This window comes from Acanthopagrus latus, chromosome 11 (genome assembly GCF_904848185.1).
Source record: "Acanthopagrus latus isolate v.2019 chromosome 11, fAcaLat1.1, whole genome shotgun sequence".
NCBI classification, from domain to species: Eukaryota; Metazoa; Chordata; class Actinopteri; order Spariformes; family Sparidae; genus Acanthopagrus; species Acanthopagrus latus.
In genome coordinates this window covers 29,657,825-29,676,817 of record NC_051049.1, presented here as the reverse complement: position 1 = coordinate 29,676,817, position 18,993 = coordinate 29,657,825, and the positions used below count along the sequence as shown (strand labels likewise).

At 39.8% G+C, this 18,993-nt stretch overlaps 1 protein-coding gene across 1 annotated transcript in view; it reads left to right on the top strand.

The window, feature by feature from the left end:
- The first annotated feature begins 12,463 nt into the window (after positions 1-12,463).
- lrrc40 (leucine rich repeat containing 40) overlaps positions 12,464-18,993 on the top strand; it is a 32,963-nt gene continuing 26,433 nt past the window's right edge. Inside the window, exon 1 of the mRNA XM_037114225.1 lies at positions 12,464-12,708. Within this exon, the coding sequence (XP_036970120.1) occupies positions 12,567-12,708 (142 nt within the window). The 5' untranslated portion in view covers positions 12,464-12,566. The remainder of the gene's footprint in view (positions 12,709-18,993) is intronic.

Below are 18,993 nucleotides of genomic sequence, written 5' to 3'. Positions count from 1 at the left end.
TACTCATCTTTTTTTCTCTCTCTCTCCCTCCTCGAGCTGACTCGAGGCTCTATGCGCGCCTCACTACAGCGATGCGCATCCTTTGCGCATTTGAGGAGAATGCGTCCCCTTGCGCAAACTGGGGCCCCTCATGGATCGTGAGGCCCTGCGCATAATACGTGTTCTGCGTATAGGGAGGGGCGGCGCTGATATGATAAGTTCTCAATTACCTTAAATTAGAAATAAATATCATAAGCTGGGGAGTGGGTTATGCATAGAACTTTGGTATGGGTGAGCAGAATATGCATCCCACCTAATCAACGTTTTGTTTATGGCTTTTTATCATGAGATTTAGTAAATTTGCTGTTTTCGGGTATTTAAAAGAATTTTTCCACTTTTCAGTTGCTGGTTGGCAAGATTTAGGAGATAAAACTACTTGCTAGGTTTTATGGGAAAATATCATGGTCTGGATTACATATAATCAGTGTTAATTTTTTGTTTCACGTGAAACAAAACTGGCAATGATCAAACCAAATGTCATCTTTGCTTGACTTTACAAAGACAGCACTCCACGGGGACAAGACACTGTGACTTCTGTAAGGCATCAGAACCATAACTGCTTGAGGGTGCCACCAACTCAGCCCACAGTCCTGTGTATATCTCTGTACATTTGGGACTGTGGTAACTGCATAAATAGGTGAAAACAATTTTCCCATCAGGTATTAATAAGATATGTTTACTTCATAAACCATAGGTAATATAAGGATACATCATTACTTGTGAATCACAAAATGTGGCAACATTAGTTACATAATAGGGGAAAAGGAATGGGATACTGAAAAGCATCTTCAAACTGACTACCAAATGTGAAATTCTAGATCAATAGCAATGCTTTAAGTGTGTGTTAACAGAGTTTTCTTTCACAGCGTTTAACGCATCACACTGCACATGTTAGCTCTCTTTGTGTGAATAACCGCAATCACGGCACACATGGGTTTCATTCTGTACAGCTGCAGGTAATCAACATAACAGGTGGGTCACATGACCACACATCATATGTCATCAACATAAATCCATGGTTGCCACAACAAAACAAAACTTATTTAAAGGGGCGCAATAAATTAATGAGAGCACATCTCTTAACAGTGTGGGAACATCTGTCTTCTCACATCACTCCAAAAAGGCAGTAAAGTAAAATCAGTAGAGGCAGTGTCATCAGTTGACTATGCCCTACCCTGTATGGATAGTGACCAAAGTGTTTGGTCATATTGGACGATATGAGCTTGGAGGTGGAAGATTACACAAAATTATTATTATTATTATTATTATTATTATTATTATTATTATTATTATTGTTATTAATTAAGCCAATGCTGAAGTGCCACAAACTGCAGTTCCTCGAATGGCCAGACCTGATCGATGTTTCTCAAAAATATTACTGTTATTCATTTAGGAAATTCAGTGGCAACGGATCTTAGACAGTAACTAATCTTAATTATGGTTAGAACATGTGGGCCAACCATCTGCAGTGCCTCTCAGAAATCTTGAGGGGAGCATGTCTAGTGGAGGAGTTTATGTGGGAAATTAGTTAGCATTATAATTTGCTTAAAATGAGACAAGCTGGTTGAAGAGCTATTCTTTAAATGATACTGAAGAAGCTTTTGGGAGATTTGGGATTCCTAGTATATTATAATATATAATTTGAACATTGTTATGTGGTTTGCAACTGGTTTTCAGACATTTTCAAGCACTTCCAAATAATAGATTCATCATTGATGGAGTCCATGAAGGAGTCATGACAAGTCACAGAAAAAATATGAAGAGCAAGCTAAAAGGCCAAGATCAATTGTGATGAAGCTGCCCAGAATTAAACAAGAGGGAGTTCTGAATAGAGGCAAAAAAAAAAAAAAAGCTTGAAGACAACTGGATCATCATCAATGAAGATTTTACAGCTTATGTGAGACAAACGGAACTGCAGTGACCCATTACATATGATTTGGAATGCTGTTCTTGCAACATCAACATCAACATGGATAGCCTTAGCATGGATAGTGATAGCTTTTGCTTTAACAGAAGGAAGTTGAGGAGCTTCAGAGTTTATTCATTGTCAAACTGTAGCCAAAAAGACTGCAAATGAAAATTAGCTCTGAGCTAACTGTGGTACAATGCATCAAATAGCATCATTTATGGTTAATATTGTAAATGGTCCCTCTACAAATAAAATACATTGAATTTAATTAACCTGTACAGTGCACTTACTCTTACTAGATAGCTTCTTTGATAAAGTTTACCTCTGCTCCAGATGCTTCAACCTAACTGTTCTAAGTGCAGCCACCATTGCTCTCACACCTTTCCCTACCACGGCATTCTGCCCAATGTCTTAAAGGAGCCAAGCTTCTCTTACAAGTCACAGAAAAAATATGAAGAGCAAGCTAAAAGGCCAAGATCAATTGTGATGAAGCTGCCCAGATTTAAATAAGAGGGAATTCTGAATAGAGGCAAGCTTGCAAGCAGCTTGACTAGTTTGGTCTAACTACCAGAGGACACAGATGTCAACAAACTGGTGTGTGGTGACTTGCACAAACTCACTGTTTTAACTACTTTTTTATTCATTTTGAGTCATACACACTACAGTGCTGTGTTGTAAGGTGTCTGCTGACGTTGCATGACTTTTGGGGTGAGATGTGGAGCATGTTAAGACACTTAAAACACAGTGTAAAGTTCTGACCCTATGCTGTTAGCTGTCAATGCTAACGCTCCGTTCACGGAGCCTTGTAATGGTTGGACCAAATGTGTTCACGTCTTCGGTACTGGCAAGTCAAGGGTAGCTTGAGCAACGAAGCTGCATGTTTAAATCGACCGAAGTTCTCCTTTAACTTGCATTTTAAGTATAGTGTACGAAAAAAAAAAGTTTTACCACTGTTGATTTAAATTATATTCAAACATATTAAGTGTTATTGAAAAGAGCAATTTGCTTCATATAATTACTTAGCTCTAACATAAATGTATCCCCCCAAAAGAGAGAAGTATTTGTTTCCTACATTTCTTTATTCAATACAACACCTTTACTAGAGCTCCACAGTACATTGTCGTATCATGTATATAATCTTAAAGGGACATATTTTCAGATTTTTAACATTGTCATTTGTCAGTCAACTAATGTCTTAAATGGCAATGGAATAATAACAGCAGTGCCCCAGAGGCACAGAAGATCACCAAAAACCTCATCCGTTTTACACTATATCCCAAACTTTTTAACATGGCGGTAAGGTTGAAAATGGGAAACTTCTCCCATTAACTATAAAACATAAAATAACTTAGACACCAGCTGTGCAGCTTAAAACATCTTCACAATAGTATATTTTACCGTGTCATCTTAAAGTATTTCATCATTAAAAGCCAAGTAGAACACGTTCTTGGTTAAGATGGCACTGCGTGTGTGGCAGCCACTAGCCCCTTTCACACAGAGATGCCACATTATCGCCATAACAGCAGTTTGCCAATACTTTGCCATTGGTCATTCACACAGAGGGAGGCATCACTGCCTTGAAGATGAACCACTGTGTAATTCACACAGAAAGCCAGTGCTGTGGCTCCTTAAGAGGCGTGACTAGGGATGTATATCGTTACGATTTTATCGATACCAATACCGATCAATACTACAGCATGTAATTTTGAGTTTAAAAAAAATAAAGACTTTACAAGATGTCAAAAGATTCAATCTTCTTTTTTATTACCACAAGGTAATAATAAAGCTTCAACAGAACAGAAGCTGTACAATTACAAATACTCTGCAACAGATAACCAGGACTTTCTATCTGGTGGATGCCGGAGCATGACGCAGCAATTCAGCTGAATAAAGCGCTAAGCAGACAGGAAGTCAATGACAGAAATAACAATATAACGGTTACTTTTCAAAATAAAACACTCTGTGTTGACACCGGCACACAAATCTCAAAAAAGAGACAAACACAAGCTCTTCTACTAATCATTTGGTCGGGAACACTTGTTGTTCTTGTTTTTATGACACCATCATCACACTTGGAGCTAGTGCATAATCTGAAGCTAAAGGAGTGCGGTGTGTTTGATTGCTATAACTAAGCCAGTAAAGTTAGCATCCTGGCTAACGCTAAAGACTGCAGCGCCTGGCAGCAGCAACCGGTTTCATTTCTGCAACGTCAAGTCACAGAGTTTGTTGTTAGGTTTATAATGATTACAGTTGGGTAGACATTCAAAAACCATCCATATCAAAAACTGGTTAAAAATCATTTTAAACAAAAAGTTGGGGGAAAAAAAGTACCGATAACAGTACTGATTGTCCAGAATCTTAACAGTACCCTGGTATCGACAGGATGACAGACACTACTCCACGTATATTTTTGGTATATTTTTCCTCATATAAGTTGCCAAAGACAGTTACAGTTATTACGTTACTCTTGTTTGGTCATGTAACATTGCTTTGTCGAACATTTCTCTTTATTAATTTGAGTGAAAGACCTGTGCAATTATCAAACTGTACAATCAACACACCCTTGATATGCGCAGCCGGCTTATCCGCCTCTGATATTACCTCCAGAGACATTCACACAGTGGAGAGAAATTGGCGCAGGATCCCTGCATCCAAATTGCAGTGTGAATGGGGCTTGTGACAGCAGCTCTCGCTCATTTTAGAACTTTTTCCTCTTTTTATATTCCTTTTTGTACTGTTTGACTGTTTTTAATTACTTCTCTTTGGAGCTCTCTCTTTGGGCAGTATGGAGACCATAATTTTTTTGCTCTGGTCTTATCACTGCTTTTTTCACTGTTTTCTGGTGTACCCAGGGAGCCTGTAGGCAGCCTTATTGTTTACAGTAGGGATCAGCTGTTGGCCGTCAGTAGCACCACGGTTTCACCACACCAGCGGCCTGATGTCCCCGGCGAGCTGAAGAGGAAGAGACGCAGGTGTCGTGCCAGAGCTGCTCGCCATCGCCATAGGGATGCTACAGACTCATCCTCCTGCCTGTCATCATGGGGAATCTCCCCAACAAGATGGGTGAGCTAACATCACTGACCCGACATCAGAGGGACTACCGCGAGTGCAGCATCATGGTGCTCAGTGAGACATGGCTAACGGAGCTGACCCCGGACACAGACGCTAATCTGGACGGGTTTCAACTATGGCAGGCAGACAGGACGGCAGAGAACGGTAAGAGAGAGGAGGAGGGCTGGCTGTGGTTGTTAATGACAGTTGGTGTAACTCTGGGCACATCACTGTTAAAGAACAGGTCTGCAGTAAGGACATTGAACTTTTAGCTGTTAGCATGAGGCCGTACTACCTCCCGAGGGAGTTCACACAGGTGATTATGGCAAGCCGTTTTAACATTTAATCGAACCACATTCCTATCTGTAATTGCATTTTAGATAGCCATAATAGCATTTCTGCTAGTCAAAATTGTATTCTCACTAGTCAGAATGGTAATTAAAGATGTCCGCAATGATATTCTTACTAGTAGAAATGTTCAAGATGTCTACAACTTTGATTGTACTAGTCAAAACTAAATTTAAGATATCTAAAAATCCTTAAAAAGTATAAGTGGCCATTTTAACATTTGATAGTTAGACTGGATATGTATTGCCGATATCTTTAATTCACTTCTTCCTAGTCAAAAATAACATTTCAAATATCCACAATGACGTTCTTCCTAGGACAAATGACGTCACTTTTGCCATTCATGTGTATTTGGCTTTCAATTTCAGATATCCACAATTACATTCTGGATATCTAGAATGAACATTCTGGATATCTGCAATTGAAATCTTACTAGGAAAAACTCCCATTTCGGATATCTTCAATCCAATTTTTACTAGTCATAATTTTCATATCAGATATCCAAAATGCATAACTATGTACTTTTGAATATCCAAAAATACATTGTGACTAGTAAAAATGGCATTACGGATATCCACAATCTGTATTATGACTAGTAAAAATGCAATTGTGGACATCTGTATATATATTGTGGATATCCATAATGACATTTTTACTAGTCACAATGTATTTTTGGATATTCAAAATTACATTCTGGATATCTGGAATAGTTTTTCATTTTGGATATCTGAATGTCATAGGAAGACTGTCATTGTGGATATCTGAAATCACAGTTGTGGATAGGAAGAATGTTATTGTGGACATCTGAAATGTTCTTTTTGACTAGGAAGAACTGAATTACAGATATCTGCAATACATATCCAGTCTAGCTATTAAATGTTAAAACGGCTTGCCATAGGTGATTGTGTTCGCTGTGTACATCCCCCCACTGTCATCCACTCAGTCACAAGCTCACTGCAGACACAGCACCCACAGGCCCTCTTCCTCATCTCTGGGGACTTCAATCATGCCTCTCTGTCCTCCACCCTGCCCACATTCATACAGTCAGCACGTTTACATGCACAGCTTAGTCAGATTACAGCCATAGTTCGACTATACTACTCAGTCAGACAACTGCAATTGTCCGTGTATACATGCGGTGAGAAAATCAGATTATTGGCTGAGGCGTGTCATACCCAGGTACGCTATGTGGCGCTGTACCCATTTCAACTAGCGGTAATAAAGTCACCTCCGGCTGACCCTTTACGTCACCGGCAACAACAAACTCTACCTCGGCATACGAGAAAGATGGCGTACGAAGAGCAAGGAGAAGCTACATCTTTGTACATTTTGTATATGGTGTACATGATAATTACACAAACTAGATGCACAATGGCGCCCTTGCTTGCGGTTATTTTGGAGGAAGACACCGCTGCCGCTGTCCCTCTACTTCCGGCTCATGGCCACAGGAAAAAAATCTCAAGCCTGTGCAGAACGCAAAATCCGATCCGATCCGATATGTAGGAGTAATGTGACTATCAATCGAATAATCTAGATGTTTTAATCCGACTATGAGAAATCTGATCCGGTCTGATTTTAGTCAGATTAAGGTCTATACATGCATCTTAAAAATCCAACCATAGTTGGACTAACACAGTAATTTGGTTTTCTCGAGTTTCATGTAAATGCACTGAACATGTCACTTGCCACACCAGAGACAATAAACCCTCTCCTTATTTTATGTCAGCAGCAGGGAGGCATGGACCAAAGAGTCTGAGGAGGCTCTGAAGGACTGTTTTGACTCAACTGTGTGGGAAGAACTGTGTGTTTCTCATGTGGACATCGACAGCTTAACAGGCTGCATAACAGAACTTCTGTACCCACCAGGACTGTACATTGTTTTTCAAACAGCAAACTCTGACATGAAGGCCCTACTTAAGGAGAAAAAGAGGGCCTTTAGGTTGGGCAACAAGGAGGAGCTGAAGGCTGTGCAGAAGGAGCTGAGGACCAGACCAGCTGTTTCTCCTGTTTCCAGTAAATATTCTATGATAGTCTAATCAATCTTGACGTCAGTATCACTCTTAGAACTCAACTCAACTCAAACTTAGAATACCATTATCACTTTGGGTCTGCATTACCTATTCAATAGGACCATCTGGAAAATGGCTCACAAGTGTAAGTCTAAGTATTAATGTACTTAGTCTTAGACTAGACACTGCCACTGTGGTGAACACAGATCAACGACCCCTCAGGCTGAAAGCCCTCAGCAACCGCTGAAGTCCTGAGGTTCTATCTGAGGCCTCAGAGACAAGCAGGACACCATGGTGGCAGGGCTTGTGACCAAGGTTCCTGGTAGCCACCTTCACCAGGCGCATGGAGCCAGCGCTTCTAAGCACCTTCGCCACCGGCATCCAGTGGGTCCCAGCCTTCGCCTTCGCTACTGGGTTCCAGTGGGTTCCAGGCATTACCTACAGCCTCCAGAGAGCTTTTGCTTTCACCACAGGCCTCCTGATTAGCCACTACCCCTCACCCTGACTTCCTGATCTCCCCTGAACTGTCTTTGCAAACCGGGCTTCTCATCTACACTACCCTTTGGAGATCATATTTTGTACAGACAAATCCTCAGTCACTACTTCCAGTCTCCGTTCTCTGCATTGGGTCCTAACAGAAACCCATATTTGGTACTTGTACTTCACTTGCGGTGGGGCGGCTGTAGCTCAGTGGGTAGAGCAGGTCGACTAGTGATCGGAAGGTTGCTGGTTACCTTCCAGTAACAAAACACTGGTTTTGCCCCTGAGCCATAGCCGCCCAGGTCAGTCCAATTGAGGAACTTACGTACTTAATCATAATCAATCATTAATGAATGCTTTTTGTGACCCTTATTGTAGACTTTTTTGATACAAAATGAACAATCATGCTTTCACTACATTTATTGATGCTCCTTGTGACCTTTGTTCTGATATTGAAAAGATGTATTCTTAAATCGACACATCGTAACTGCAAGAGGATACTAAAGAAGCACTACTTAACCATAATTCTGTTATGTCTGTATTATATTGTGTGCTTGGTGTGGGTTTTTTTGCGTTTCCTGACCTATGTTTGCAGAGGCGCTTGGAGAGGCTGGGCGGAGTTGTCAACTATTGGAGCCGCCGTCACAGACGCACCTGCAGCAGGTTGGCAATCAGTGGCTGCTGATTTAAGCCTAGGTCTTCACGCTGCCTGCTGCCAGATGATTACTACGACTAGATGTGGTACATGGCTCACATAGATTGTAGCTACTACGGCTTCAACTATTTTCTCCACTCTCTTGTTGAGACTAATTACTTTCGTGTCCTTTTCTCCCAGTGACACACGACCTGTCGGCTACCTGCACCACCTGCTCCAGCCTCCCAGCTCCTCGCACCTCTCCCGGCTCTCCCTCGCCCTGCACCGCCCGGCGTCCCCGGCTCGACACCGGCATACTTGGGGAAAACCCCTACACAGACTGTCTGCACTCTACCCGACAGGGACGTCGGGTGCGCTCAAGCATTCGTTATTCAGTGTTCAATAAATCACCAAGTTTCTAACTCTGTTCTGCCTCCAAGTCCGCTCTTGGGTTCACACTCCACTCGGCCTAACAAATTCACCATGTATTCATTTTCTTTGTGGACTTATGTGCAAACATATCTTGGAAAATTTTTGAATCATATTTTCGTTTTTCATTTCGTATCAAAATGATAAATAATGTTGATGAAATAATTGTATTTACTTTGTAATGTAAAGTCTTCATCTTTTCAAATTTGGAATGAATCATAAAATGTTAAATACATGTGTGATTTCTTCAAATTCAAAGTGTCACAAAAAAATATTGTTAGTTAATTTGTGTTAATTTAACTATTTAAATGAATTAACACCTTAATTACAATCACCATTAGTAAACTAGAAAAATGTGTATTTCCTATGAAAATACAGTGTGAATGCTGAAGGCTGAAGCGAAATCTGCTGAACGTACTGCCGAAAAGATGAAAAAGTTGAAGAGCTGAAAAAGTTGAAAAGTTAAAGGCCGAAGGAGCTTAAAAAGTTGAACATACTGTATTGATAGCTGAACATCAAGCTGAATGTATGAAGACAATGAAAAGGCAGAAAGAGGAATATTTTTAAATGATGAAAAGGCAGAAAAGCTGAGGAGGGTTGAAAGAGTTTAAAAAGTTGAACATTTTCATAGCGGAATAGAAAGCAGAATGTTTGAAGGAGTTGAAAAGGCAGAAAGATTAATATTTTAAGAAGATGGAGAGACAGAAAAGTTGAAGAGGGCTGAAAGAATTTAAAAAGTGTAACATTTTCATGAAGTTGAATGTTTGAACGAGTTGAAAAGGCAGGAAGATGAATATCTGAAAAGGTTGAAAAGCTGTACAAACGAGCTTAAAAATGTGGAAAAAAAACTGAAAAGGCCAAAAAGTTGTAAGGTAAGAGGGCAGAAAGAGCTTAAAAAGGTGAGAAAAGGATGAAAATTTGAAAGGATAAAGGCATAAAGAGCCAAAGATGACAATGTTCCCATAAGAATGAATGGGAAAATGCCTGCCAAATTCCTGCCAAACCCCTGCGGTTTTTGATAAAACTATAATGGTTATTGCCAAAATATGTATATGTTATAAAGTTGGACTGGTGTCTCTAGCTCAAAGTTTGAAGGACAGGAAGAGGTGTAAAATCGATGAGTTTGGAGGAGGATTTGAAGATTTTCCCATTTACTTCAGTGTTAAATTTTGTTTAGAAAAAGACGAATTTCTAAAGAAGTTGAAAAGTTAAAAAGCTAAACGGTAAAAAGTTGAAAGAGCTTAAAAATTTTAATAGTTGAATGGTTTCTATAGCTTGAAGTATGATGAAGTAATAGCAGAATGAAATTTGAAAAATTCCCCATAAGGATGAATGGGAAAACGCCTCCCAAACTCCTCCGATTTCTGAAAAAACTGTAATGGTGGTCACCGAAATATCTATATGGTGAGTTAGAGGAGGAGTTGCTGAACGCAGTCATGTTGTTTTTATTTCTGGAAAGTGAAAAATGAGGGCACAGGAGCGAGAGAGAGAACAGGTACCGTCTGCTCTTCCCCAGAAATTTCGGCTCAAAATTAATATTGCGGCTTATGGGAGAGCTGCCTGGCTTCTTGTCGCTCTCGGGTTTCTAAATCCAAAACCGTACGTCCCACATCTGAAATAAGACCATCAGCTGAAAGCCAACACGTTTTCCTACATTTCTATGCATATATTGTCTATGTCAAGAAAAAGATGTGGGAACCAAATTGAGCTGAAGAGAATTTTTCTCCCGTTTTTTCCAGCTGCTCGACACTCTGGGCTGCGGCAGTTGGTGCGTGCACACTCTAGCCGACGCAATACACACCCATTATAAAATCAGAAGAGCTAAAAATCCTTAAAACTCAAACTGTGATGATTTCAAAACCATACAAGATTTTTAAAAGGGTTAGAAGAAGAGGTTGAAAGGCGATGAGTTTTGAAGAGGATTTGAAGCTTTTCACATTTGCGGCAATGTTAAAAAGATTTTTAGAAAAAACTGAGTATTTGAAAAAAGTTGGTTGAAAGAGCTTAAAAAGCGGAACATTTTAATATTTGAATGGTTTCAATAGCTGAAGGTATGCTGAAGTTATAGCAGAATGAAATTTGAAAAAATCCCCATAAGGATGAATGGGCAAATATCTCCAAAAGTATAAAAGATAGAAACGAGAAAAATACACACCATCATGTCCTAAAAAGGCTGAACATTTTGATATTTGAATGTTTTGAATAGCTCAAGATTTGAAAAAGGAGAAGAGAGCCAAAAAAACGCACAGAATCACAAATAACTAGAAAAAAATTGTATTTCCTACGAAAGGCTGAAACGCTTTCGGAAATCTTCTGAATGTACTGCTGAAAAGATTAAAAAGTCGAAAATCTGGAAAAGTTGCAAAGTTAAAGGCCAAAAGAGCTTAAAAAGTGGAACATATTGATAGCTGAACATTTTCATAGCTGAACATGAAGCTTAATGTTTAACGTAGGTGAAAAGGCAGAAAGATGAGCATTTTAAGAAGATGAATGCCTTCAGCATTCACACAAATGATTACTTGACATATTAGTTAACCATTAATTGTGTTAATGGTAATTTGAACAATAAATAATGTTAATTGACATACCATTACTGTAAAGTATTACAGATATTATTTTCAAAAAACTGATACTTATAATAAATGTGGTGCTGAAGTGCCAAAATGCTTGAAGAGAGGTCCACCATTACTCTCCTTCCTGTTCGGTCGCACTCCGGGATCAACACTTTTTGTCTGCCATGACAGCGGCGTGCCGAAGATACAGCTGCTAACGTGAGTTGTTCAAAAACTTTCTTTTTAGCAAACTCTGTGCACACAAACAATGTTCTCAATGCTCGTGTTCATGAGAAAAAGAGATTTTGATGCTAGTGTAAGAGTGCCCCAGCGCTCCATTGAAAATTAGTTTGCCTGAAATGAAACTATGGTAAATCTTAAAAGTGCCTCTTTTGTCGCAATTATGCTTTTACACGAAGGTTTGACTCATATACATTCACAAATAAAGCCTAGGTTGATTTTTGTTGAGAGTTTCACTTTAATGCAGGGGAGGACTGCTCTTTTAGTCTAAAAAAGCCTACAATTATGACTTTATTCTCATACCATGACTTTTTTCTTGTATTATTTTGACTTTTTACTTGTAATAATAATATGACTTTATTCTCAAAATCTCAGGTTACAATGACATGTGAGCCAGTTATTCAGTACAGTAGTAATGATCTTTTATTGTGATGTTAACTTCTTCAACAATACCAGATAACTTCCTTTATGATGCTGTTCCATATATCATTATTATTACAACTTCAAGGTATTTTATATTTTAATAGGTTGAAAAAGAATATTTTCTAATCAGTGTCATTATATTTAATGGAATGTTTTACAGTCATGCCTGCTTGTACATGTATTTACATAAATGTGAAATGTAATCGTTCATTATGATATATATCATTGCCTGACGTTAACTGACGTGAAACAAAGAATCGCCTGCCAAATTAATTTACTGTTTTAAACATTCATCATTGGTTACTCCTATATGTTGTTTTTTCGTGAAAAACGAAAACGTCACATCCGGATTGCAATGAATTGTGGGTTATTTTTATCAGGCAAGTGCCGAGCAGACTCTCCCCGTAAATTTAGACAATCACAGCCCAGTGGTACGAGGATACACACAGATAATGTCACGATTCAAAAGACCGAAGGCGGACTCTCTTGCGGGCTTTAGGACGGAAAAGACCGAGCCGACTGTTCCTTTAGGTCTGCTGAAGGCTGCGAGGAAAAGCGGCCAGCTGAACCTGACCGGCCGAGGTCTGACCGAAGGTAATTTTGACGTGCCATAGTGCACGCGACCAGTACGACACTTGAACTGGTGACGGTCCTAGACATGAATCTATACACGCCACACTGAGCGGGTTGGCCCGCTGCTGCGATACGTCGGCGTCGCCGCCATATTAGATGTGGCAGCTCCGCCCCTTGAACTGATACAAGTCAATGGAGTGAACTTTATAAAGCTCCTTCTATAAAGTGCTATAAGTTAATGTCTCTCATTTACACTTTCACACACATACTGATATATTCAGGAAACAGAAAGGAACCAAAAACAATGTCTGTAACGTTCTCTGATATTCAAAATGTTATCTACTTCTTATATGTTCAGTATACAGGTCGGCACCAAACCACAGGATATATTTTATAATGTTTTTTTGTGTGTTTACAGCTTCTAATGTATGTAAAGCTGTTACTGTGATGATACATGACAGTTGAATATTTAATCTGTCTATAATAACCCGATCCTGACATGTAACTGTGACAGTTCACAAAACCTGTGTTAAGAAATCCTTATGCTTCTGTTCACGTACCACATTAAATCTTAATGTTATTGTGCAATATTTTACAGTGAAAAAATTATATGTTGCACAAATCATGAATATAACTTTCGGCATAGTTTGGGTCGAGTACTGTACGCTCATATTTAAAGACTAAACGCTTGATATTTATGTGACATTTCACGAGTTGCACATGATTGAAGGGTTAGTGTAGGTCTTTATTATTTATTTCCAAAGTAAATTGTCGCATTTCTCAATTATTCTGCCCTCCTCTTACTCCATTAATGGTACGTTCAGACCAAATGCAACGAAAATATGGCTTGCATTACACAGGCAAAGTTGATTGTGCAATTATTATGATTTTTTTTCTTTTCTTTTCTTTTTTTTTTTTTTTTGCATTATTCACGTGCCACCCAGTTGGATGCATCTGGATCCATCTGTCTTGGGTGAGTGGCAGTTTCTTAAAAGGTTTGTTAAAATCAATAGTTTAACTAAGTTCTGAGTGTTCTGAGTTCTGCTCAATCCGGACTATGCTGTGCTGAGACGTATTTCTACGAGTCCAGCTTCCTCACTCATTTTACAAAACCAGCTTCCTTTATGTCCTGTCTCCAAATGAGTAAAGAAGCTGTCATACAGCTCTTGGTATCTTCAATCAGCCACAATTGGAGAATATTATCCACTCCTCCATAGCTGTTCATTAACGTCATAACGTCAACATGAAAGTCAATGCTGTTAGGCTTTCGCGAAACAATGCCATGCAATATCGTCACTTGAGTTCAGTATTTCCAACTAGGGCTGAACGATATATCGTTATTGTATCTATATCTAGATATGAACATTCAAGATATTGATATCAAAAAAGAAACGATATAAACAATATAGATTTCCCCCGCTTGCCCTGCATGTACAGCTCGGGCAGTCACAACAAACATCATTTTTACGATTGCCCTTGAATGCACTGCTAAGGCCAGCCAACTACAAACCTCATTTCTTTTTAGTTGTGGATCGAGACCTGAAGCCAACCAATGACAAACATACGAGGGCGGCAGTGAGGGAGACGGAGACGCGCACGCGCTCACACACACAGTGTTGCCAACTTGGCAACTTTCTCGCTAGATTTAGCGCCTTTCAGACCCTCTTAGCGACTTTATTTCTAGGTTCCAGACATCATGGCATGGTCATTTGGATGCACATTTTTGAGATGTGCCCTCATGTTGCCAGTGGTCGAATGGTAAGATAACAGTAGCTTACACAGCTTGCATGCAACTTAATTTCCAGGCCTCGCATTTTTGCCATCTACTGACCAAAATCCAGAGTATTTCCAAACAGGGATTTTTAAGTTGCTTGGGGTCCAAACCACTCTCTCTGCTGCTGAGTTGAGCTCTGAGCTTTCTGTCTTCACGTTTTTCTCTCTGCCATCTGCATCTGCCACTGTTTTTGTCAGGTCTCACTTTCAGCAGTGAGCAATGCTTGCTAGTGCAACTCCTGTGACCTGTCCCTGACCCATCATGCCGTGCGCCCCCTCACAAAGCAGCCACTGATGTGCTTTTTTCCACTGTCGAATATTAATTTTCACATTTGAATCTCCTTTTGTTTTGTTTTTTATATTCAAATATACATTCAAATTTAGAATATTCATTGACAGCCCTAATGCTTGGCCAGTCCATCACCTTTACCCTCAGCATCTCTAGCAAGGCGGTGGTCGTCTTGATGGTGTGTTTGGGGTCATTTTCATGTTGAAATACTGCCATGTGGCTCAGTTTCTGGAAGGAGGGGACCACGCTCTGCTTCAGTATGTTACAGTACATGTTGGCATTCATGGTTCCCTCAATGAACTGTAGCTCCCCAGTGCCGGCAGCACTCATGCAGCCCCGGACCATGACACTCCCACCACCATGCTTGACGGGAAGACACACTTGACTTTGTACTCCTCATCTGGTTGCCGCCACACACGCTCGACACCATCTGAACCAAATAAGTTCATTTTGGTCTCATCAGTCCACAGGACATGGTTCCAGTAATCCATGTCCTTATTCTTAATTCTTCTTATTAATTTCCGTCTGCTGTCTGTCTGATCATGATAACAAGTGTATGAGGAAAACAATGCAGGCGCACAGGGGGTCGGATTCGGGCAGACAATTCATTCTGGTGTGTCGGGCTGCGTCGGGTTTGGGCTTAAAATCCCGCGGGCGGGGTCGGGTCGGGTTGTAATTTTCAGGCCAGTTGAGAACTCTACTTCTGGGACGACAGCCATGCAGACCAATTTGATGCAGTGTGCGGCATATGGTCTGAGCACTGACACGCTGACCCCCCCACCCCATCATCCTCTGCAGCAATGCTGGCAGCACTCATACATCTATTTTCCACAGACAACCTCTGGATATGACGCTGAGCACGTGAACTCAACTTCTTTGGTCGACCATGGCGAGGCCTGTTCTGAGTGGAACCTGTCCTGTTAAACCGCTATATGGTCTTGGCCACTGTGCTGCAGCTCAGTTTCAGGGTGCTAAATGGAATTCAGTTCCCAGATAAAAACTAATTTAAAACTACTTCATCATTTGTTAAACTAATTCAAAGTAAACTGAAATTTAAAAAAACTTACAAACTAAATGAAAATATAAACATATTAAAAAAAACAAATATAAAAAATTTATTTTGGATAACCATGTGAATTAAAGGCAAATTAATGGCACTTTGTCCTTTTATTCGTGACTTTTAGCAGGACTGTCACAACATATAAGAATTTGTAAACAAAAACTATTCCAAGCTTTCAGGCTTGTTTGGTGTGTTTTTTCTTTCCGTCACTTTGTGGTTTTGAGGTAACCTTTGTGCTTTGTCGCATTTTCTTGCTGTCTCTGTGCGGTTTTTCATGTCAGGACTTTAAGTGGGGGAAAAGATTCGATGTGTTTGAGTCGCTAGTAACAACTTGCCGTGACGGACGGGGGGGTAGAGAAGGCAGATCGGACGGCGCGGCCACAGTTAGTCGCTATGTTCGGACGGACGGACGCCCGTCACCCTCACCCGCTATCGCTATTGTCGGACCGGGGGGCGATTGCTACCGTCGGACAGACGCTCGCTCGTCACCCTCGCCCGTTACAAAGCAGCTGATATTGAAAGTTAGTGTAGTGGCGCTGAGCTATCAGTATAGCGGCGCTGCGCCACCGTTCCATTGTCTGGGGAGAACCCTGCACTAACTGATATGATGTTTGGGACTGATGATGGCAAGTGTCTCCATCTTTTAACATCTTCATCTTTCTTCAGTATAATTTGTTTTGGCAATAGATGTTAGGGAGGTATTAATTTTAATACCCAGATATGTGACCTCATTCATGACTTTAATCTGTGGTAGAAGCACCACATTACTTTTATCTGTATTGAGTAGGATTACTCAATTTTGCTGATTTTGCCAGATTAACTTTATATCCAGAAATTTAGCCAAATTGCTCCTTGACTGTTGAATATCGGCAGTATAGACTAATGTATCATCTGCATAAAGCAATATTGAGTGCAACGTAACCCCTATTTGTGATTAGTGAGATCCTGAGCACATTTTCTAATAAGTTGTTCGAGTGGTTCCATAGATATATTAAAGATGAGAGGGGATAAATGGTCTCTGTGCCTCGTTCCCCATTTTATGTCAGATAGCTCTGAAAAGGTTTTTGAAGCTGCACACTGTTGCACTCCCAAAATGAACAGCAGACTGAAAATTGAGAGCAAGTCCTCAGTTCAGTTTCCTTTGTCTCCAAAAACAAAAATGTAGTATGTGGACGATATTTAAACCCTGTGCAAGTAGCAAGGCGAAGTACTTAATGTATAATGAAATGTGTTTTTTTTTTTTTTTTTAACAAATTACTTTAGCTGGGCACACTGAAATATAACAAATTTAGTGCACTACACACTTTCACGCTCAATCTCTGACATTCATTCCTATTTTTTTAAGTAAGAAAGAGAAAAAAGGTGTATAGGGATGCTGATTTCAGCCATTCTAATTCTTTTTTTTTTTTTTTTTTACTTTTTATATGTTTTATTAAACAAAAGCAACATACAAATATAGGGCAACAGGTTGGAAAGACATGAATGGAAGGTTAGGCCATGTGTGACATAAATAAAGAAGTTTCAGTTCCTTCACATACACAACATGTTATTATGAGTAGCCAAATACATAAATGCAAACCAACATATACAGCCACAGAGACAAACAACCAGTGCTGTCTTAGACAAAAACAACCATAAGAACAAGAACGCCAGGGGATGGCACCATATCATTCATAAACGATACGATCTTACATGATATACAAAAATAAGAATGGAGGGAATCCCCCCCAAAGACAGCATCCAGTTTTCATCAAGTACATAGTAATTCAGGTAGCTATGTGTTGATCCATACTGTATTTTCTCACTTATGGTCCACCAAGCCCTTCAACACAATGGTAGCAAGTCTTGAACCAATATAAGTCAGGAATGGGGACCAGATTCCATAGAAAACGGCAGTCATACGTCTGGACCTGTATGTTAAGTATTCCATGGGCAACATGTCAACAATAACCGTATGCCATCCAACTTTTGGGGGGGGAGTGCCTGATATCCAAGACCCAGAATACCTTTCTTCTTGCCAGCAGTGATTATCTTCTCTAATGGTGAGAGTTAGTAACAGATCCCTGCATCTTTTTGACTGTTTAAAATACTCTGTGTCTCCAAAGCAGAAAAGAGATATGGCCATTCGACCCAATCAAAGGCCTTATCTGCGTCTAGACTAACAACTATACAGTCAAGTTTCATAGATTGGGACAGCTGATTAAAATTGAGAAGCCTCCTGATATCACTACATGAATTACTGCCCGTAACACATCAAGTTTGGTCATTATTAATAATACAAGGCAAGACTGTTTCCAGCAAGGGTCTTGGACAACAACTTAAGATCTGTGTTTAACAAACTTATAGACACACATTCGTCATCAGCCTTTCCTTTCTTCAATATGAGGCTAATATTGGCCTCCGTTAATGACCTAGGAAGAGATCTATTTTTCAGCGGGTCATGAAACATATTGAGCAAGGCTTCTAAAAGTAATGAATTAAATTCTTTAAAAAATGTACAACCAAATCTGTCTGGGCCTGGTGTTTACCTGCTTGAAGAGAGTGTAGGGCAGCCTTAACCTCCTGCTCTGTTATCGGTCCATTAATTGCTTCTCTCTGTAGATCTGTGAACTCAGGTCGGGCCAAATTAGACAAGAATAAATCAGAGAACTTCTGATCTGGCATAGGCTGGTTGCTCTTATATAACTGATTACAGTATGCCTCAAATACATTGTTAATATTATCTAAATCTGTTCTTCTTTTACCTTCACCATCTTTAATAGCTGAGATACAGTGTGAGTCAGATTTCTTAACCAACCTAGCCATTTATTTATTAGGTTTATTTCCAAATTCATATAGCCTCTGTCTTGCCAGTCTGATACTCTGTTCAGCTTTATGTGTAAGCAAGGTATTTAAAGAGGCTTTAGCCATTTTGATTCTTGTTTAGGAATTATCAGTAATACCGAATATTAGCCCTGCATATATCAACAGTTCTTCATCAAAATAATCAATTGAATAAAACTTCAGCTTGAGAACAACTTGAGAAAAGTTGGCAGTAGATGCATATTAGGTGCATATGGGAACCTTGTACATGGATGTGGTTTCCTCAACACGTTTCTGTAAATATTTCACAATAAAAGGCTTGTCAAGAAAAAGGGTTTCTGTCCACTGAAATGCTAGCTTCCACTGAAAAGTTAGTATAGCA